Source organism: Ctenopharyngodon idella, chromosome 1, assembly GCF_019924925.1.
Source record: "Ctenopharyngodon idella isolate HZGC_01 chromosome 1, HZGC01, whole genome shotgun sequence".
Taxonomy (NCBI): domain Eukaryota; kingdom Metazoa; phylum Chordata; class Actinopteri; order Cypriniformes; family Xenocyprididae; genus Ctenopharyngodon; species Ctenopharyngodon idella.
In genome coordinates this window covers 20,641,385-20,664,726 of record NC_067220.1, presented here as the reverse complement: position 1 = coordinate 20,664,726, position 23,342 = coordinate 20,641,385, and the positions used below count along the sequence as shown (strand labels likewise).

The 23,342-nt window shown below is 36.0% G+C and overlaps 1 protein-coding gene across 1 annotated transcript in view; it reads right to left on the bottom strand.

The window, feature by feature from the left end:
* Nucleotides 1-21,442, bottom strand: part of si:dkey-92j12.5 (multiple PDZ domain protein) — a 57,477-nt gene extending 36,035 nt beyond the window's left edge. Inside the window, exons 1-17 of the mRNA XM_051864340.1 lie at nt 20,980-21,442; nt 20,794-20,844; nt 20,441-20,610; nt 15,704-15,904; nt 15,384-15,520; nt 15,069-15,282; nt 12,053-12,175; nt 11,736-11,927; nt 10,639-10,741; nt 10,447-10,535; nt 8,051-8,327; nt 5,426-5,505; nt 5,101-5,247; nt 4,505-4,684; nt 3,598-3,735; nt 3,203-3,412; nt 1,508-1,588 (exon numbers count right to left, since the gene is read on the bottom strand). Coding sequence (XP_051720300.1) covers nt 1,508-1,588; nt 3,203-3,412; nt 3,598-3,735; nt 4,505-4,684; nt 5,101-5,247; nt 5,426-5,505; nt 8,051-8,327; nt 10,447-10,535; nt 10,639-10,741; nt 11,736-11,927; nt 12,053-12,175; nt 15,069-15,282; nt 15,384-15,520; nt 15,704-15,904; nt 20,441-20,610; nt 20,794-20,800 — 2,349 coding nt within the window. The 5' untranslated portion in view covers nt 20,801-20,844; nt 20,980-21,442. The remainder of the gene's footprint in view (nt 1-1,507; nt 1,589-3,202; nt 3,413-3,597; nt 3,736-4,504; nt 4,685-5,100; nt 5,248-5,425; nt 5,506-8,050; nt 8,328-10,446; nt 10,536-10,638; nt 10,742-11,735; nt 11,928-12,052; nt 12,176-15,068; nt 15,283-15,383; nt 15,521-15,703; nt 15,905-20,440; nt 20,611-20,793; nt 20,845-20,979) is intronic.
* Nucleotides 21,443-23,342: the final 1,900 nt, after the last annotated feature.

Sequence of the window (23,342 nt, the reverse complement as noted above, 5' to 3'; positions counted from 1 at the left end):
ATATTTATTAATGTTTTTGAAAGAAGATTCTTATGCTCACCAAGGCTGCATTTATTTGTTCAAAAAATACAGTAAAAACAGTAATGTTGGGAAATATTATTACAATTTAAAATAACTGGTTTCTATATTAATATATTTAAAAATAATATTTATTTCTGTAATGGAAAAGCTGAATTTTCAGCATCATTACTCCAGTCTTCAGTGTCACATGATCCTTCAGAAATCATTCTAATATGCTAATTTGGTGTTCAAAAAACATTTATTATTATTATCAATGTTAAAAACAGTTATGCTGCTTAATATTTTTTTTTTTTGTTGAAACTGTGATAACTTTTTCGGGATGTATAATGAATAGGATGCATAGAACGTTCAAAAGTACATAATTTGAAATATATATTTTTTGTAACATTATAAATGTCTTTAATGTCACTTGACTTTAATGCACACTCTCTTAATAAAAGTATTTCTTTAAAATAAATCTTAATGACTCCAAACTTTTGAACTGTATGTTAGCACATGATAAATGATGTAAGAATTTAATGACAATATACAATAAGATTAAATTTGTTAAAATTAGTTAATGCGTCAGGTTTTATGAACTAACAATTAACATTTTTACAGCCTTTATTAATCTAGCGTAATGTAATTTAGAAATATATGATTGTTCATTTTTAATTCATGCTTGTTCATAATACATTAACTAGGCTAATTAATACAACTTGAAATGTTAAAAATGTATTAGTAGATGTAGAAATGATAAATAAAGCATTATTAATCTCTAAGAATATTGATAGTTTATTATAAATATTGCACTTATTCTAATGACTGTTCCCCCCAGAACTCCATGTGGTGACACACTTAAGTGGAATTACCTGCAGTGTTTCTCACCAATGTGTAAGAAAAAGGTGGCCAAAGTATCTTTTTTTTATGGGAAGAAAAAGATTTTATAATACAAATACTGCAAAATAGATAATAAATACAACAAACAATTTGTTCACCATTAGCAGAAGTAGCAAAAAGTTTCACAGTCAATAAAAAAATTTTCATAATGTGCTCTCAACAAGGCAAGCCAATCAGACGGCAAATGCTACGTACTTCTTGAGTAAACCAAAACCATCATGTGAATAAGAGATGATGTCACACAAATCCTGTCAACAAATATCCTCCCCAGTTAAACCCTGGCAGCTAGAATGACCATACTAAATTAGGTCAGTGGAAAAAAAAAAACTTTCTCTTTGGCCTACTAACTGCTTACATAAGTGCAACTAATTCAAAACAACCACTGTTTACAAAATCAACTGCTGTGGGACACCACAATAGTCTATCATTTTGAAGTGGGAAATCTAAACTTTAGACTTTTGCTTTAAACAACCAACAAATCTACCAAGCTTGAAAAACAAATGTGAAAAGCAGCTGGTTCACGTTGGTCAGATGTTATGACACCACAGAACTGTTACAAAACAGATCACATTAGTATTATAACAGGTAAAGCAAGTATGTAGCCCACCTGCAAAGTGCCGTGCTGGTTGTTATGTTCTGAGTGGCAGTTGCCTGTTACATCAGCTTCTGTGTCCTGGGTGTCATTTTCCTGTCAATGACAAGGCTATATTAAATCTCCCACTCAAAACTCTTGTCCCACTCAACTCTCTGCCTGGATACAATCACATATGCACTCCGCAGACTCTTAACTCCAATAAGAAACAGAAAAGATGTTTCCCCAGGACTAGCTAAGCCACAGGACACATAAACACAAACGCACCTCTTGTTTTAGGAGGCTGGTGTTAGAATTCAAGAGACATTAATTATTGAAAGATTCCAGTAACCAGAGACTCATGAGCCACAGTTACTGAGACCCGGTTCACAAAAGAGAGTCTAAAAACAAAGACCACCACCAGATTAAAGTAGATCTAGACTAATAATACTCTAAAAAAATACCCAGAGCTCAGATCATAAACACTAAACTGACTTGAAATATACAAGATGACACAGGCAACACTGTGATATTCTAAAACAAATAAGAAAATGTTCAGTACATAATAGAGTGCTTCTTTTGTGGGCACTTTGGATCTTTTAGAAATTAAACTCACATAAAAGACAATTTTAATAGTCTTTATCAATGTCCATACACATGCACTGTAGGAAAATATTTTCCTGAATGGTGAATGAAGTCATTTCTGCAAAAATCACAAATTACCATTCATTCTATGGTGGAAGTGATGATGATGATGATGATGATGATGATGATGACGACATTTTAAATATTTTTGAATAAGAATATAAGGACTGAATACTTTGTCTTGGGAATTTCATAGCTAGCACTTTATGTATTCTAAATACATTTAAATAAATACACACAATTAAATAAAATGAAAAGGTTTCACACTAATTACAGCTAGATTGGAAACTATTAATAATAATAATTAATAATAACAATAAATAATAATATATTTTGATATCAAGTAAGAATAAACTTGATTTTTCTTCACATACAAGTACAGTAACTTTTTAAAAAAGTATACTAACATAACTATTGTATATTATTAAACTTATAATAAAACTATTATTATTGTAAAACTAATTACATGACTCCACAACTGATGGACAGATATAATTTGTGTAAAAAATAAATAAATAAATCACTAAATGCTTTTTCACATATTTTTAAATGATTTATGTCCATTTCTCTTTTTGTTATCACAGTTTTAAAAAAGTAATAATTAATATTTTGTATGATGGATTTTTATGAAAGTCTGTGTAAAAGGCATTTGAAAAATAGCAAAAACACATAATGAAGGTATGGTAAAACGTTTCACAGAATAATAAAACTCAAGTTCAACCTCTTGGACATAAAAGTGCCTGTAGCTGAAGAAATTGTAGTTTAATATACTTTTATACTTATACTTTATACTCATTCAGGCATCAAAGAAGCCATTAGTCACTGATAAATGACGAATATACGTATTGTGCTGCAAATTATACATGTCAGATTGAATTCTCTTAATAAAACTTTACTTGGCATTCTATGATGATCTAGATGACTCAGAACCACTGATTTATACAATATTTATATAGATCAGTGCTCAGAACCTTCATAGACATAAAATATCTTGGATTCTAGGTTTCTCCTACACTGCTCAAGGTTGTGATTATTGCTGTCTGGCTTGTGAATGGTACTGATTGTTAAGTGAATGGAGATACTTACTGGTAAGGGTTTGGTAACTCCAATGCGTACAGTGCCCAAAGCAGTGCTTTTCAGGACATGAACAGCCTGAGCCAGACTTGCGTGGCTCAAGTCAGTCCCGTTCACGAACATCAACCGGTCGCCTGGCAACAAGCGGCCATCTCTCTCTGCCAAACCGCCTGCTACAAGAGAGCGGATCACTATCACAGTATGCCCTGGGTTCATGGGGTCCTGAGAGAGTTCCAGAAAGTGACAGCGTAAGAGAGAAAGAGAAGAATAGTAATAAATTAGGAGACACTGCTGCCATGTTGTAGAAGTAGTTCAAACCAACTGGGACTCCCCAAACCAAGTGATGTGGAGCTCATACTCTGCTGCTCTCTTGTCATTGTGGTACTGGTATATAAACACACACATACCTGGTAGTCTAGTATACTGAATCCCAGGCCAGAATCGCCTTTCTGCAGCTCATAGACTTGAATCTCATTCTCCCACATGGCCTGATGAGATAGCACAGGAGCCTCTGTCTTCCGGCTCCCAAATGTGTTCTGCCCGGCCTGTAAGAAAAAGTGGACAAATCAGTATTATTTTGCAATGAAATATAAGTGAAATCACGTTTGCTTATTTAAAAACTGACTATTGTATCCATTTATACGAATCAGTGGTTCGGAGCACGTATCAAACTGCCAAAGTCACGTGAACTATTGAAGTTTCGAAACACCTATGACGTAATGAAGCCTCGTTTACTGAAATCACGTGATTTTGGCACTCTGAACCACCTATTCGATACAAAAGATTCGTAAAGCTTCGAAGCTTCATGAAGCAGTGTTTTGAAATCGCCCATTACTAGATATTGTTGATTAAAGTCATTAATTTGTTTTTTTTGGCGCACAAAAAGTATTCTAGTCGCTTTATAATATTAAGGTTGAACCACTGTACTCACATGAACTGTTTTAAATATGTTTTTAGTACCTTTCTGGGCATTGAAAAAGGGAATGATCTTGCTGGCAGTGCAGGCCTCACTGAGCCATCGGATTTTATCCAAAATATCTTAATTTGTGTTCCGAAGATGAACGAAGATCTTATGGGTGTGGAACGACATGAGGGTGAGTAATAAATGACATAATTTCCATTTTTGGGTGAACTAACCCTTTAGGAAACCTGGTCATGAAAATGTACTCTCTTTAAGTACTTAAGTGGCCTTTTATTTGCAAGAACAGTTTTTTAAAAATGTACTTTTAAGATTTGAAGTACACTACAAGTGCACATTCAGTACAATTAAGCGCACTTTCTTTTTCACAAGAGCAATGCGTTGCACAAGCAAACCTTTTCATTAAATTCTGCTAGTAGCTCCTTGAGGGTGAGTTGTACATCATCATCATCGTCTTCCTCACTGACTGTGGTTGGGATGAGACGACTGCAAACCACACAAACATTCACAGGAAGTTCCTTAAGCAAGCTCACAACTTCCTTGTGCGTCTCACCAATCAGAGAGAACCCGTTCACCTACAGAAAGAACAAACACATCAACTCGCTTATTCTGCTGAACTGATCCTCTGGGCTTTTCTACTGACAGGAAGGGCTCTTTTTAAGCAGCTGTTATGATTGATATTCATGTGCAGTCAGCATCGAATAAAGTCCTATGCATAAAAAACAGAATGCAGAAAGAAAGATGAGCACTTTTGGTCATTATGCATGCATGTGTTAGCAGGGTTTATGATAAGGGATTACAACAGCGTAATCTATAAACAACAGTATTATCTGTGTGTAATGCTTGTTTGACTTTGAAGTGTAACCAAATATCCAGTAGATTATTTTTTTTTCAGGTATATAAATTCTATAGTGTTTGTATTGGTAAAATGATGTGAGATTTTCTACATGACTATGCGGACATCCCCTTTTAATTATAATATAAAGTGAACCTCTATCAGTTCGTCTCCAGGCCGTATGATTCCTGTCTGTCCCATCGGACCCTCTGGCAGTATAGAGCAGATATAGTGATGACCATCTTTAGCCTCCAAACTCACACCAAGACCACCGCTCTCAATGAATTTCTGTACCTGGGCCACCTGCACACATACGTAATACAATGTAAATACAGTATAAACACATTAGCATGGATAGATAGATAGATAGATAGATAGATAGATAGATACTGAACATATATATATGCGGAGACACACTCACAAATCTCAGCTGTAGAAAATAACTGTCAGCTAAACAGGAGAGAATACAAATGAGACGCACCATCACTTCATTTTGAGGACCCAGTTTGCTTTGCCACTTCTCCTTCAATGTTTTCTCCTCTTCATCAGACAATTTACAAACTGAAACAAAATTTCAAAGTGTCACACAGCTAATAAATAAATTACAAGATGACTGTGGAGAACAGACTAAATTTCCAAAGACAATGCATGTTTTCATCATGTCAGTTACATGATGTCTATGGACAGTACTTCTTTTTTTGCAACATGTCGTCAATTACATTGAACAGACAGCAGGGAAAAATTGTAAATCTAAATAATAAAATGCTAACAATATATTGATGCACAGTTACAAGCCAAATTCCAGAAATGTTGGGACGTTTTTTAAATTTGAAAAAAATGAAAACTAAAAGACTTTCAAATCACATGAGCCAATATTTTATTCACAATAGAACATAGATAACATAACAAATGTTTAAAGGGAGAAATTTTACAGTTTTATGGACAAAATGAGCTCATTTCAAATTTGATGCCTGCTACAGGTCTCAAAATAGTTGGGACGGAGGCATGTTTACCATGGTGTAGCATCTCCTCTTCTTTTCAAAACAGTTTGAAGACGACTGGGCATCGAGGTTATGAGTTTCTGGAGTTTTGGTGTTGGAATTTGATCCCATTCTTACCTGATATAGGTTTCCAGCTGCTGAAGAGTTCATGGTCGTCTTTTGTTTAATGATGCGCCAAATGTTCTCTATAGGTGAAAGATCTGGATTGCAGGCAGGCCAATTTAGCACCCGGACTCTTCTACGATGAAGCCATGCAATAGCTGCAGTATGTGATTTTACATTGTCCTGCTGAAATACACAAGGCCTTCTCTGAAATAGAAGGCCTATAAACCTTTATATACCTTTCAGCATTCATAGTGCCTTCCAAAACATGCAAGCTGCCCATACCGCTGGCTTTTAAACTGAACGCTGATAACACGCTGGAAGGTCTCCCTCCTCTTTAGCCCGGAGGACACGGCGTCCGTGATTTCCAACAAGAATGTCAAATTTGGACTCGTCTGACCATAGAACACTTTTCCACTTTCAAACAGTCCATTTTAAATGAGCCTTGGCCCACAGGACACGATGGCGCTTCTGGACCATGTTCACATATGGCTTCCTTTTTGCATGATAGAGCTTTAGTTGGCATCTGCAGATGGCACGGTGGATTGTGTTTACCAACAGTGTTTTCTGGAAGTATTCCTGGGCCTATTTAGTAATGTCATTGACACAATCATGCTGATGAGTGATGCAATGTCGTCCGAGGGCCCGAAGACCACGGGCATCCAATAAAGGTCTTCGGCCTTGTCCCTTACGCACAGAGATTTCTCCAGTTTGTCTGAATCTTTTGATGATGTTATGCACTGTAGATGATGAGATTTGCAAAGCCTTTGCAATTTGACGTTGAGGAACATTGTTTTTAAAGTATTCCACAATCTTTTTAAGCACTCTTTCACAGATTGGAGAGCCTCTGCCCATCTTTACTTCTGAGAGACTGCCTCTCCAAGACATCCCTTTTATATCATGTTACAGACCTGATATCAATTAACTTAATTAGTTGCTAGACGTTCTCCCAGCTGAATCTTTTCAAAATTTCTTGCTTTTTCAGTCATTTGTTGCCCCCGTGCCAACTTTTTTGAGACCTCCAGCAGGCATCAAATTTGAAATGAGCTCATTTAGTGGATAAAAGTGCAAAATTTCTCCCTTTAAACATTTGTTATGTTATCTATGTTCTATTGTGAATAAAATATTGATTTGAAAGTCTTTTAGCTTTCATTTTATTCAAATTTAAAAAACGTCCCAACATTTCTGGAATTCGGGTTGTAGGATAGCACAATGAATATGTTTATCTTTTAAGGTTCAACTTCTAAAACCGAGGATAAAATTCTTGCCATACCTTCTTTATGTCAAATTCATACAATTAAGCAACAGTATTTTGGAATAAAAGAATTTATCTGTTACTTGGTAGAAACTATTAACGATGCCGAGCTAAGATGCTGATTAGACATTGCCAACAAGAACAAAACTATGTAATATAAAAGAAAATATATCCTAGACTACATTAAACACAAGTTAACTTGGTAAGAGTTTAACTGATTTGCATGGTTTGCATGATTTGTGTCTGCTGCTAAATGCCAGAATTACAGCTTGTGCCTACAAAAAGCATCTTTCTGTATTAAAACCCCTTCAAAAATACAGAAAGTATTCTTTTTTCTTTTTTTTTTTTTTTTGCAAGCAATGCTTAAATAGCAAATATTTCAGTATATTATAGTAGATGTTTTACCAGTGTACTAAGAGATCTGAGGTACAAGTCAAAATGAGTGATAATCAATTAATCCATAGGCATTACATTTTAAATAACTTAGAATACACAATGTGTTCTGTTTTTACAGGAGGACCGGTGGTTTCTATTCTCCATCTTAAACTCTAAATAACAGGCTTGCCTTGACTCAACTGAGGTCATAGAAAGAGCAAACAGAAACAGAAGCTGTTATTAGAATCAAAGCAGGGCCACAAAGTTAGACTGAGACTTCACACAGAGAATGGGCCAAAGTGAAACAGAACTCATGAATCAAACACAGTGTGAATGAGTGTAAATAAACTGAAGTGACAAGAGTTTCACTAACAGCACTCTCTGTTGAAGTTGAGGTCCCGGCGTTCAGTATAGAAAACTTTCCCTAGGGGCAGAACTGGCTTTGGCTCTGGTTGACATGGAGGCAGTGGAGGGGGATGGAGACCCAGAGGGGTTAAGGGTCTCTGGGAGATTATGGACATGGTGGGGACTGTTTGTGTTTCATATGGTGAGCCCTTTCTCAGAAGAGCGATCTCCACTTGTTGGCCAGTCTTGTGCAGAATCTCCTCCACTTTCTTTTTACTGCAGTCATGCTGTCTCTGCCCATTCACCTGAATGAACACACACATACACAGTTTTATTGAAATTGTTCTTATCCCTCTTGTTCTTTAACTTTAACCTCACATTTTCCTGTCTTTTAATAAGTTCCACTGACCTAATCAAAACCCAGAGGACAGTTAATACTGTAGCCTTTAGAGATGGGCAATACCACTTATTTTCTGTTCAATCAGATATCAAGTACTATAAGGCCAATAATGCCGATATTAAATGGAAAATATCTGCAACTTTTGAAGATAAAAAGGGTAATTATAGCCATTTTACATTATATTTGACAGCCATCCTTTATCATTTAATGGGTCTAAACTGCTAATGATCAGGCTTCTGTTTTAGTTTATCATTAATAACAATTATAGAACTCTTCAATCTTGTAACTTTTTTTCAACAAAAATCCATTATAATATCACATTTTTATTATAGCGTCACATTTAGCTTCATCTTTATTTAGTGTGAAATAGCTCCAGATGATGTCTGTGCTTATGTCTTTCAGCATTTCTCTGTGTTAAGATAAATAGTCCCGATCTCAAACAACCATTTGCTAACACTGTTCATTTTTTCACTTCAAAGCATTGATTTTCATATTGAAAATATTGATACTTCAGGAATGATCTGCCCATGCCTAGATGCTTTATCCCTCTGTTTTACCACAAAGAAAGCATGAATTTTTCAGAAATGTGTCTAGTACACATTGTACTAACATTGTTTGTGGTCAATTTGACTTTGGCAAAACACATATGTAGAAAAATACAATAAAGGAAATTACAATAAACAACTGACATAAGTGTATTTATGGGTCATTGACGAAAAAGGTTTTTAAAAGTGTAAAAAAAACAAAAACATAATGGAGATATAATTCATTTTAAAGTTTTATTAAGTGTTAACAATGAGATTATGTGTTTATTTATAATCAATTTACACTGCTTTTGTCATTTTTTACAAGATGGACAAAATTTGTCACCAAAAAAGTTTTTAAAATATTACAACATTTTCCATGTTTTATAGCGGTTGTACTGAATGACCTGATGTTTCGGGACATGTGTATGAGCAAGTAAAAAAATTTATTTTTCAAATAGTTAAGAGCGAGTTAGTTACTTTGCTTCACGACCATGTGGTGCTTTGCAGGAGTTTGAATGCTGTCACATCCTGTGACATGATATTGATATTGATAATGACTTGATTGAAAAAACGTCCCTTATTAGTTACTCCAAATGGCATCAATGAAATTCATTTTTCCAGACATTCTTTCTCATAACAAAGCAACGACTTCTACAAATAATTTTAATACCATTTTGCACTATGTTGATATATGATGTTATAAAATCATGCCAGAATAAAAAATATATACATTTATTATATTTTATGATATTTTAATCACAAATGAAATGGCTGTATTGGCCTTTGGACGGTTAAACCGAATGACCTTTTGACACTTCAAAATCTTTAAAATACCTTTATATGTAGCAAAATAATTAAAACCTTTTGAATTCAATAAAAGAGATTTAGTTGTACTACCTTACACACTGTGGATGTCATATATTTTTATTATTATTATTATTATTATTATTATTATTAAGGCCTTTGGACAAATCATCATGTGAAAAGTCATTAAATTATGTTTCATATGTGAGGTCTCTAAAACCTCACATATACAAAAAATCATCGAAGACGTTTGAAATGTGTTATGGGACGTTTGAAATGTGTTGAAGTTCTCTTTATAATAAGCTCTCATTAGAAAAGTCATGAATTATTAATCTAACACTTCAGTATTAAGTATTTTTTCAAGATCTCTGAGACCCCAAACAGAACATGAGGGTTGGACTAATGACATATTAACAAAAATACAAACAAATCAAGCAAGTGCCACCATTTAGCCTAAAAACAAACACTACAATGCAAACATCCCATCACACAGTACTCCCACACAAACAAAACCAGCAACAACAGGATTAGTAATTGCATAATTTTAAAAATCAATAAAAAAGAAATATATTGCTTAAAACCATTAGAACTACTGTACTCCACATGCACACACAAGGAAAGTAAAAATATATAAAAATATGTAAAATCAATAAATAAATAAATATAAAATAAATATTTAATTTTGTAACTCACAGCAATGATGTGATCTCCATTGGGAATTTGTCCATCCTGGTCCACTGCACGTCCTTTCAGTATGCTCTTTACTTCAAACCCACTGGCTCCTAAAACACCCATTGTTCATTTAATGTTTCACGTTTAACATTCTTAGACCGAATGGGAAAATAATCTCTCATTTTGCTGAAAGAAAAAAGTAAGAAATCATACCTTTGTCCAGGTTTTCCACAGATCTGGAGATGTTGATGCCCAAACCATTTTTGTTGTCATTGAATCTGACACTAAACTCTTTTCCCTTTTGCTCTGCTAAATCCTGTATAAGGATAATGTTTCATTTATTATTGGCTCATCAAATTTGTATTTTTAAAGACATAATACAGTGTGATTTATAATAATATGTAATCAAGATAAAGGACCTACAAAGTGTGATTGAATTTAAAATTTTACTACAAAAACTATATCTCTCTCTACAGATTACATTGATTTAATGTCAATTTCGATCAACACGTGTTGTGATTTTATCACAACGGAGTGTCTGAGAGTGTTAAAGGAATAGTTCTAATTTAATTAGGTTTGAATTTAAAATTTGCCATCTTTTGTTTATCTTCATATTGTTCCAAACCTGTATGCTTTTTTTTTTGTTGTAAAACACAAGAGAATTAAGGATTGTTATGCAACTCTTTTCCATACAATGACAGTTCAGAGTGACCTGACAAGCTTTAAAAAAAGACAAAAATACCATAAAAGCACCATAAATGTGGGAGGAACTGTTTGCAATTTCCTCAAATTTGTTGGGTTCCATGGAAGAATGAACATTAAACAGGTTACGAAAGACATGAAGGTAATGATAACAAAAGTAAATCATTTACAAAGAGTAAATGATAACAAAACTTAATTTTTTTGGGTGAGCTTTTCTGTTAATATCAAAATTACGGTAACACTTTATTTTGATGGTCCCTTTTGAACATTCTGTTGACTATAAGTAACTTTGCAACTACATGTCTACTAACTCTCATTAGAGTATTAGTAGACTGTCTGCTTAATATCTGCTAAATCTTTATTGTGATGGTCCCCCAACAGACATTCTACTGACTAAAGTAACTTTGTAACTACATATCAACTTATTCTAATCCCAACCCTTCCAATCTACTAATACTCTATCAATACTCTAATGAGAGATAGCAGACATGTAGGTGCAATGTTACTTACAGTCAACAGAATGTGCTAAAGGGACCATCATTAAAAAGTGAAACCAAATTTACATATAGATGCATAGACACACAATCAAGATCAGAAGCATTTTGCACCTGTTTCTTCTGAGTGTCCTGTTGCTGGGCGATAGTAGGTGAGAGGTCACAATGAGTGGTTTCCCTGGCAATGATAAGTCTCACATGGGAACCAGCCAGACGGAGCTCACGTGCCACTTCCTCACTGCCCATGGTGGACACGTCCACATCACCAATTCTGAGGAGAAGATCACCGCTACGCAATCTCCCATCCTGTGTGTACAAACACAAACACACATCAAAGGATTTGGCCACTCCTTTTAATTTGAATCTGTTTGTATAATCCAAGTAATGTCATAAATTCTAGTGTATGTGTATCCATGACAATTCTCTCATACCCTTCCAGCTACACCATCAGTTAGGATGGTTTTAACCATGGTGCCAGTACTCTTCCCTCCAACAATGCCAAAGCCTAGACCCGATCCGTCATTCTGCAACTCAATGTGATGAATTTGTCGAGGCTGTGGAACCAAATTTAAATATAAGTCATTGTCTGTATAGGCAAATACTTTAGATATAGCTACAAAAAGCAAAAAACTTGAACATTTACACCTTTGTTGCCCAGGAAAACATATACAATTCATTTAACACATGTTGACCTTGAGTTCCTCATTAGCGGTGCATGTCACGCTATATTGTGTAGGTTGTCACAATGGAACCTGCCGTCAACAGCCTATTATTGATTCCCTTTCGAAGTGGAACCCAACACTGCGTCATGGAGTTGACTAGGGCTGGGACAATATATCGATGCATCACGATTCATGGATTGATAATGATATTAGGGTTAGGGTTAGGATTTAGGCTAGTTTTTAACTGCATGCTCAAATGCTCATGAAGAAGAGCGCTCGTATGTTCGTCTGAGTCTGACAATGTACTGGCACCTCAGAATGCTTTTATGACGCAAGATTAATGTAAACAGCCCACTGCAAACGCCCGTGTAATTCGCTTCAACATTTTTACATCTATTTATTGTCCCAGCTCTAGAGTTGACACTATGGAAATGCTCCTCATGAGCCGGTGTCTGAAGCATGTGTGTTACATGCCAATTTTGATTGGCTATCACAGTCAGGTGGCGTTGCAGGTCGCAAGTTTATTTATATAGCGCTTAAAAGCAACATGAGTGCTGACCAAAGTGCTGCAGAACTGACATACAAAGATATCATCCTACAATAAAAGCATAAGGGCACCTAGAAATGTTTGTTTCTCTGTAGGTGTGATCTCTGTGTTAGTGGCTTGGTGTGAAAAAAATAAAAGAATGAAGAATGTCGAAGTTTAGGAGACATGCCAATGCTAAGGGGCTCGCTGAACACGGATATGTGCGGCTGCCCCAGGTCCTCATACAAGGCTCTAACTCTGCCATTGAAGCAAGAAGAAAGATAGAGCTTTTTTCCTTGATGCCCCTGTGATGCCTACTGGGCTTTTTGGCACCGCTGGCAAGGCAGTGATCCAGAATTTCAGAGAGACGAAGGTTAAGTCGGCGGGTTTAAGCGATATATCCCCCTCTTCAGTCGGAGTCTCCCCTCTTCGTATAGTCGAACAACTTTACGTCGACAAGTTCTCTTGAAGACCTGTTATCAGATAGAATGCTTTCCTGGAGGTTCGGCAGCAAAGTTTTTCGGTCCTCAGAAGAGGTTGGGCAGTCACGCCACGTCTCTGTAATGATCGGTGATAGAGAGCAAAGTGGGTGAAGCTGGATGTGGCGCTTCTTCCCAATACTCTTTCCCCAGATCTCCCCAAAGAGCATTGCCATGTTTCTTAGGTAGAGCAGACAGTTGAGAGAATGGTGTTCTCTCTTGAGGCCTCTACAGGTCCTTAAGACGGGCTGCTTAATACTTTGCTCCCTGGGAGTAGGTTGTCCCTCTGGAACTAATGACTAAGGATCTGGGTGGCAGTCCTCTAGTCTTGGCCTCCTCTTTGGTTGGCAGCCACAGTGAGGCTGTGATCTACCTAGTCAGTTCTACCCCTGGGTCATACAGATCATATAATATGGGTGGTATTGAGCTGGGGATGTTGCCTCAGGTTGTTAGTTCTGGGTCACTAGGTTCGCAGTATGGCAATCTTTGTCTACAGCTTAGCTCGCTGGTGATTTCACAGCACAGTGAGCAGGCATTTAGGCAGGGGTTATTTCGTTCACATAGCCTCGACTCCATGATGCAGTGTTGAGTTCCACTTCGAAAGAGAACGTCATGTTAGGGCGGTAACCATGGTTCTCTGAGAAGGGGAACAAGACACTGCATACTTCCAGCATGCCTGCAGACAAGTGAAGCTGATGATGTTCTTTCTAGGTGCCGTTATATATATTCTGCTGGCGAGTCACCTGGCTACGGTAACCAATCAAAATTTGGCGTGTAACACACATGCTTCAGACACCGGCTCATGAGGAGCGTTCCCATAGCGTTAACTTTACGATGCAGTGTCTTGTTACCCTTATCAGGAAACCAGCTGTAACCTGAGATGTTTAAGCTAATTTAAACAGTGAAAAAAATTAAACAAAACATTTCATAAATCAGCAAAAATGTATAGCAATACCAAACCACTGTTTTGGCCACCAAATATTGTAAAATACAAGATATTTTAAAGTTACTGCTAAAGACAACACACATTTGTCTAATTGGACATTTGACAAGATTCTTTCTTTTTTCCCTAAAAACCTAAAACTTTCTGTTTAGGTAAATTACATTTTGAATCTCAGATTTCCTCAGAACTTCAGGCTTTTACATTGTTACAAAACAATTCTGTTTCAAATTAATGCTGTTCTTTTGTGAAGGATCATGTAACACTGAAGACTGGAGCAACGCCTGCTGAGAAATTAGCTTTGCCATTATAAATAAATTACATTTTAAAAAATATTTTCAAATAAAAAAAGTTATTTTAAAGTATAATAATATTTAAAAACATGGCTGTTTTTACTGTATTTTTGATCAAATAAATGCAGCCTTGCTGAGCATAAGAGACTTCTTTCAAAAATATTTAAAAATCTTACCAAATCCAAACTTTTGAACAGTACTGTATTATAATAGGTGAAGGCTGCATTTTATCTCAATAGACTTCCACCATTACCAGGAAATCTTTCAGTAGAGTACAGTCACACGAGACACTGCTTTCACAGCAAAGACCAATCCTAACAACCTCACATAAAAAAAGCTAATGTATAACATTTAAAATGTTAGATGTCCTGCACTTGTGGTAATGTAATCAAATTACTGTGGATAAGCTGCATGTCAAAGTGAGGCAGCTATAAGGCATAAGTATAAGATACAATATAAGATATGAAGCAAAATATGAGGCTCATCAGATTTTACACATTCTGGGAAATTCAAGAGATATAATAAGGATAAAAAAAACAAGCCTTACACTGAATTGTCTATCAAGGCCAGAGAGATTTTTGAGAAGAGTGTGGCTCATCTGTGGGGGGCTGAATGATGGGGTTGGTTCCCTGGCTACAGTTAAGGTTACCACGGAAGCAGCTTCCTGAAGAATCTGGACAGCTTGTTCCTGTGTTACCGAGGATTCAAACAGTTTGCCGTTCACTGCTAGAATCTGATCAGCCTCATGGAGACGTCCATCACTAAGACAGGAGAATGGGGTAAAGAATGGTTTCAAATCAATAATGCGATTCTAATCAGTAAAGTTTTGCTATACTGAACTTGCATGCTTGTCAGTTTATACCTGTGTGCTACAGAGTCCGGCTGAATCTCCTGTATGAAGATACCATGACCTCCACCGCCTTCAGTCTCCAAGCCAATAATGCTGATGCCTAAAGCACTTTCACCCTTCTCTAGGTCAAAGCTAAGCACAGACCGACCCTGAGAGACCAATAAATACATGTGGTAAGAAAGAATGGATTCAATCTGTTGGTTTTAGGAGATAGTAGTACTGAAATGATAGTATTTATGAAAGTTTGAATGATCAGTATGTTACAGGACACGTATCTCAGTTGGTTTTAAAGGCTTGTGTTTCTTGGATGATGGTCTTTAGAGGTATAGTACCTGGGCCATGGACTGCAGCACTGAAATGTCCTCTGTGACGCGAGGTTCAAAAGTCATATGGTTGGAGGATCGACGTCGGTCATTGCGCCGCTGGGCAGAGAGGTAAGAGTCTCTGTATCTGAGATTGCATGAGGGGTGGGACGTGCTCACACCATCTGCATCATCACTCATAGACTGAGGAGGCAGCGTTCTGGGGGAAACCTGTACAAACACACAGCTAGAGTGATGTAGGTAGCTGGGTTGCACCAGCCGTTTGCAAGGCCTTACTGGGATGTTAAAATTCACACTCTTAAAGGAATAGTTCACCCAAAAATGAAGATTCTGTCATCATTTGCTCAATCTCAAGTTGTTCTAAACTGGTTTGAATTTCTTTCTTCTGCTGAACACAAAAGAAGATATTTTGAAGAATGTCGGTAACCAAACAGTTGATGGGCCCGAATTGACTTTTTTTATTTTATTTTTTTCCATACAATGCATGGAAGTCAATGGGGCCCATCAACTGTTTGGTTACCCATATTCTTCAAAATATCTTCTTTTGTGTTCAGCAGAAGAAAGAAATTCATACAAGTTTGGAACAACTTGAGGATGAGTAAATGATGACAATTTTCATTTTTGGGTGAACTATCATTTTAAAACAAGATTTGTCAGATTAAGTGTTTACATTTACTGATCCTTGTGCACTTTAGTTTTATCATCTTTAACCTCATATTACCACATCAATGGTAATAATTAAAATTACAACTACAAATAATAGAGGTAACACGATGTAGATAAAAATGATCATGAAATATAAAAATAGTATATTTACATATTTAAATAATAAACATATTTTTATTACAAGTGATTAAACATATATATATATATATATATATAAAAAAAAAACAGTACCATTAAAAAGTTTGGGGTGAGAAACATTGCATTATATTGATCAAAAGTGACAGAAAAGACTTTTTCAAATAAATGTTGTTCATTAGACCTTTTTATTCATCAAATAATCGTATCACAGTTTCCATAAAATAAGCAGCACAACTGTTTTCAACATAGATAATAATAAGAAATGTTCTTGAGCACCAAATCAGGATATTAAAATGATTTCTGAAGAATCTTATGACACAAAAGTCTGGAGTAATGACAACTAAAAATTCAAAATGGTAATATTTTATTTACTATCATTTTTTTACTGTATTTTTGGTCAAATAAATACAGCTCTGACGAACATAAGAGACTTACAAAAATCTTACTGACCCCAAACTTTTGAACGGCAGTGGATTTTTGAATTAAAAAACCGAATCAGGCAGGGTCAACAAAATGAAGAAAGTGCAGTGTTTAGATCAGTTTCATGTGTAGAACCGCTAAAAGCTCAGTTATTTATATAATGTTTTTTCTTAACATATAAACAAGTGTAAATGTGACCATTGTAATATACGTCTAAATGATTGAAGTCTATCGGGTAAAGCATTAGCTCATTGTTGTAATTCAGTCAGTTCGCCAACCAAATGTTTATTCCAACCTGGTCAGTAGTTTGCATATATATTTAGTTTAAACATGGGGTTACATTTCAGTGTTTCAAGTTTAATGGTGCAACACACAAATATTTAGTAGTGTGCAAACCAGTGCCATGGCTAAAATTGATTTGAAAAAATAATGTTATTTCTTGGAGTTTTAAGCAGTTACATGTATTTGTGTTGCGGACTATACTGCCTGCAGTGTGTTTGTGAGCATCTATCACTTTCTATTTGGTGTGTCGCGGTCAGGTTTAACGTATAAATAATCTTAATTAAAATGTAAAAATTCAGAATGGTTTCTGCAAAGGTCAAGTTTAGGGGTAGGGAAAAGAAAATCCTTAGCTCAGTACAAAAACAACAGAAGTAAATGGAAAGTCCCCACCATTACAGAAACGTGTGACTTGCTGACCCCTGCCTCTCTCTCCTTTCAGCACAGATTACGTGGTCAGCTCAGGTAAGTAGCTTATACAACCTCAGTTTGGTCCCTGCTGCTGTTTTCAAAGAATCATCTCTCTAAATACTCTAAATACACAAATTGAGGATATGGAGAGGCAGTTGATGAATGAATTCTTGAATAATTAATTGTTGGCAACCCGAAAGACCATAGGACATAGTTTCTATGGATATTTCAGAAGGATGACAAAAACTAGTGTACAAAAATAAAGGTCTTTTATGGTTGACCATATGCCACAACAGCAGGATAACAGCACAGCTGGTAACTCTTGTTTTATTCCTGCTCAATTATAATTAAAACTTATAATTAAAATAAGTGCTTGAAATATAAATATATGTTTTGTTTTATTTCAACTGATTTCCTTTATATGTAATAGTCTCATTACATGAAAAAACTAGCCTATTACATCAAAGAATGCAGCAAGACAGGAAATGATAAGCTTGATTAAAGAATGACTTATATATAAACACTTTAATATAAAGCTTATGATTATCCATGGCAAGTGGCCTGACCAATCCACAATAAGCACAAGGATTATCTGATATATAGTTTTGCTGAAGTAGCTACATCTCATGGCATATTAGTGCACCCATAAACATGCAGTTTTTCATGACAAACAGCCAGTTTAGAGCTTAATTTATTGGAGTTGCTCATCTGGCGTCTGCTGCTTCTCTCATTTTGGCCTGCTAAGATTCTAACACAATCAATTGTAGTTGTACCGAATAAATCTGAATGTAACATCTATTGTGTCTATTGTTATGATGATTTCTGAGGAGCTAAATTACCTGAGCTGCTCTTTGAAAACGGCTAACACAGGCCATTTTCAAAAGAATATTTCCCATCATTACCCTGCACAGTAACACACTCAGAGACACAAACACACACCTAATTCACATACTGTGAACCCAGACCACCTTTCAGACTCTTTACCGTATCCTTGAATAACTTCTCATGCCACCCACTCATATCTGCTGGGTTTCTTTGACCTCTTTACGCTCTGGAAATGCAGCTCCCTAAGGTCATTGTGGTTATTACACTAAGAAGAGTAAAAAATGTCAAATACAAGCTCAACTAGCAGTTCAATGCATTAAACTATTCTTACAGGAATATTTAGGGGACGAATACTTATTTTTTGCTCAGTTGACAGCATTTGTGGCATAATGTTGATGACCACAAAAAATACTTTGACTTGCCCCTCATTTTATTAAAAAAAAAAAAAAAAAAAAAAAGGAAAAAAAGGTGCGATATGGAACTTATAATGAAAGTGATTTGAACCAATAATTTTATAAAACCACCTACAGCACATTAAAGGGTTAGTTCACCCAAAAATGAAAATTCTGTCATTAATTACTCACCCTTATGTCGTTCCACACCCGTAAGACCTTCGTTCATCTTCAGAACACAAATTAAGATATTTTTGATAAAATCTGATTGCTCAGTGAGGCCTCCATTGACAGCAAGATAATTAACACTTTCAAATGCCTATAAAGCTAAAGATATATTTAAAACAGTTCATGTGACTATAGTGGTTCAACCTTAATGTTATAAAGCGACGAGAATACTTTTTGTGCACCGAAAATACAAAATAATGACTTTATTCAACAATATCTAGTGATTGGCGATTTCAAAACACTGCTTCATGAAGCTTTACGAATCTTTTGTTTCGAATCAATGGTTCGGAGCGCCAAGTGTTTCGAAACGTTTTGAAATGGTTCACGTGACTTTGGCAGTTTGATGCACGTTCCGAAACACTGATTCGAAACAAAAGATTCGTAAAGCTTCGAAGCTTCATGAAGCAGTGTTTTGAAATCGCCCATAACTAGATATTGTTGAATAAAGTCGTTATTTTGTTTTTTTGGCACACAAAAAGTATTCTTGTCACTTCATAACATTAATGTTGAACCACTGTAGTCACATGAACTGGTTTAAATAGGTCTTTAGTACCTTTCTGGGCATTGAAAGTATTAATTATCTTCAATGGAGGTGTCAATGGAGGCCTCACTGAGCCATCGGATTTTGTCAAAAATATCTTAATTTGTGCTCCGAAGATGAACGGAGGTCTTACGGATGTGGAACGACATGAGGGTGAGTAATTAATGACAGAATTTTCATTTTTGGGTGAACTAACCCTTTAAGGTTGATGGCGTTCCGTTGTCATTGCAACAAAGCTGTAAAATTGGGTATATCTTTACTCAGAAAAGGTAAGTAATCACATTATTTCACGCTAAAATCATGATATTAAAAAAACATAAGTTTATGTTTTGTTGTTGGATGTACTATTGATACAGTGAGTATTTTGGCCCTATTTACTACCACTGTAGGTGCCGCACTGTAACACAGATTTTTTTTTCTTTTTTTTTTGATGAAAAGGAGGGAAAACTTTACACCATAAATGATGTCCATTGAGCTTGACATGTAATGAACTCAAAATATTCCTTTAAGACAAGTTTGTATCTTGTTTTATTTAAACTAAAAATAGAACCTGAGCTCAGGGTTGCCAGGTCTGTGCAACAAAAGTAGCCCAATGGCCAGTCAAAAGCAGCAAAAAAAATAGCCCACTGAGATTTTCTCCAAAGGGCGGCCAAATTCTCCACTGCTTTTGTACATCTGGGAGGTTATTTTGGGGGTGTTGGAGCACCGAAATCATACATACAAGGGGTAAAAATCAACCAGTGGAAAACATTTTTACCTGCGGCAACAACTTTAAAGTAGCCCAATGTTGCAACAATGTATGCCTGATTTTTTGTCATGCACTGGGATGATGTTATATTCCCTGACCTGTTGTTGCTGATGCTGTTGTCCAGTCTCTTGCATGATGAGTATCTGATGGAACAGAGGACTCTGTAAGACACTCTTGAGCAGACTGAGTTTTTCCTCAGCAGGCAGCTCTCCCCTCTTCTTCAGCCTCTGCTGCAGACGCTCCACTGCCAGCAAAGCACGCTGTGTGTCTATACACACACATACAAATAAATATATTAATGACATGGACACATGCAATGACATCAGCTCTTACCCCACATGAGAGTGAGTACAACAAGCTGCATGTAATATTCATACATATGCACATTAACTCAGACTGAATGACACACATGATGGCTAAAAATAATATTGTGTTAAGACTTCATGCATACCCATCATTTTTCAACTGTTTGAGTACTGAATTACCACTCTCTCTTTGACATCTGCAAAAACAGAAGCAAATAAATGTCAGGATCATCAGGCATAATGGCAATCAAACTCTTGAACATATTCAAGATACAAATCAACAAAAAACAAACAGATTTGTCACTTTCTCATCCTTCTCAAGAGGGACTTACGTGGATTGCAGCATCTTAATCACGAACTGGCATGCACGTTGCACACCTGACAGTCCTTACCTGTGACGTTTGACAGGAAGTGAGAGTGACGCAATTTGGCATCGCTCTTGTCTGTCTTTGTAACCGATGACAGGCTTTATGAATTGTACTGACGGTTCACTTCATATCTCACTGATCGCTCTGATAACGCCAGCTGTAATCTGTTATTCATTCTGATGTAATCGGGGTTGGAGTCTCGCACCTCTACGGGAGGTTCTCGCGGTCGGCACGCGCTCATCATGTACTGCGCGAGCGCTCGTGTTTGCGCAGCGCTGCTCCGGTAATGCGCTTACCGGGGAGGCTTAGCAGCTGTAAACGGACTTAAACTGTGAACGACGGTAATTACCCGGGACAGATGTCCTTACAATCTACCTGATAGGGCTTTAAGCGCCTAGCGGTGGGCGGTGTTGTGCACAACAATAACTAAGGGAAAACAAAGGGTTATTTTTAAATCAAAGCTGATTGATGTGTGATAGATGTGTAAATATGAAAATAAATATGTAAATACAGCAGTAGTTCTGAACCAGGTGGCCTCAGTAATATTCCAAGGGGTCGCAGAAAAGTTATAGCCTATATACAACGATCAAACCCGCTACAATCCTGCATTTTATTTGTTTGTTTTTTCGTTTAGCAAAATAAATTGTCAAGTGTGTACACAAAGCTCGTTATTATTTTCAATATAACATTAACAATTTCAGGGTGCAAATTATTTTGGGGTTTTGTGGAGTGTTGGAGCACAAATGAACAACGTTAACATTTCAGTAACCACAAAAGTTATTATACTAAACGAAAAAAAAAAAATCGCCTGTGAGTGAGGAGGTAACCATAGCAACAGATGCGATTGTTGTCTGAATCGGATGGCTCCTATAGAAAAGCATAAGTAGCTTACTTTATACTGTAATTATTTATCAAGTTATTATAGATTTACACCTGACAAATATATCACAAAAATCGTTAGTGTTTTGTTTAAAACGCCTTCTCATTACTCTATTTAAACCTCATGGCGAACAAAAAAAAAAAAAAAAAAAAAAAAGCTGTAAACATAAGGTGATCAATATTCATCATACAATTGTACAAATAGCTCAAAAATGCATAATTGCGATTTTAAAACAAGCCCGTTATAAGAGCATGCCATAGATAAGGGCAACAAGAGCAGTAAGTAGCCTATACTAAAATAAAACCTACAGCTAAAAATAGGTAAAATCAGCATGTTATTGTCAGGTGTAACTGACAGGTGCGATGGCGTTTCTTGGATGTTTTATCGCTTGCTGTCTTATCAGTCTTCATTCGTTACGTTCTCACTCTGTGCCGTAAAGATCAATAAATGCTGATTTGTCTGCACATTTAGCCTACCTTCAGATCAACTGGTCCCCCGCAGCTCGGCTTTCGCAGACGTCTCATCCGATGATCAAAAGCCCGGGGTCAGTTTTAAACATTTTAGAATGTCGAAAGTCGCGTTAGAGCCATCCAACATTATTTAGACAGCCTAGGGTTTGCGTGAGAGTGATAACTGGCTGTCAGCGCGCATGTCCGCGATGCGCCTTTGATGCTCTTGAGTTTAATGTAAATGGATGTTCAGGCCTCTCCCCCCTCATTTAATGAAATAACACAGACATCAGCTCTTATTACTGCTGCTCACGAGAGACATTAATTAGTGTAGCCAATGTCCACAAATTAAAATTTACCAATGCGTTCTTTTATATTAGGCCTCACTAAAACCAATGGAAGCCAATATCAATACGTTTAAATCAAAGAATGAACTGGGTTTGAACTAATGAACTAATTATGAATATTAAATAACTGCACGACCATTCCATGAAAATGTTCCTTTGTGTCCCTCATATCTTCAACATAGCAACGATGACTTTAATAACAATGTAAATATTCAGAAAGTATATCCCCTTATTTTTTCACATTTTGTTTTCATTTTTTCACATCAATCTACATTCCATACCCCCATAATGACACAGATAAAACAGATTTGTGATAACTTAGTGAATTTATTAAAAAGACAAAAATGAAATTGACATAAGGATATATTCAGACCCTTTGTTATGACAATTGAAATTTATCTGGGTGCATCCCATTTCTGGAGTCCAGTGGCAAAATTAAACTGGAAATAGTTTGAAAATGCACACATCTGTCCACATAGCTTATAATTTAGGTGTGTGTCAATGTATATTATGGTATATATATATATATATATAAATCTTTTTATATATATATATATTAAAATCTTTTTTTATTCTTTTTATAAATTCTCTATGTAGATATGTAGATACATTGTGTTTCCAAAATAGATATGGAAATACAAGCCAAATTTA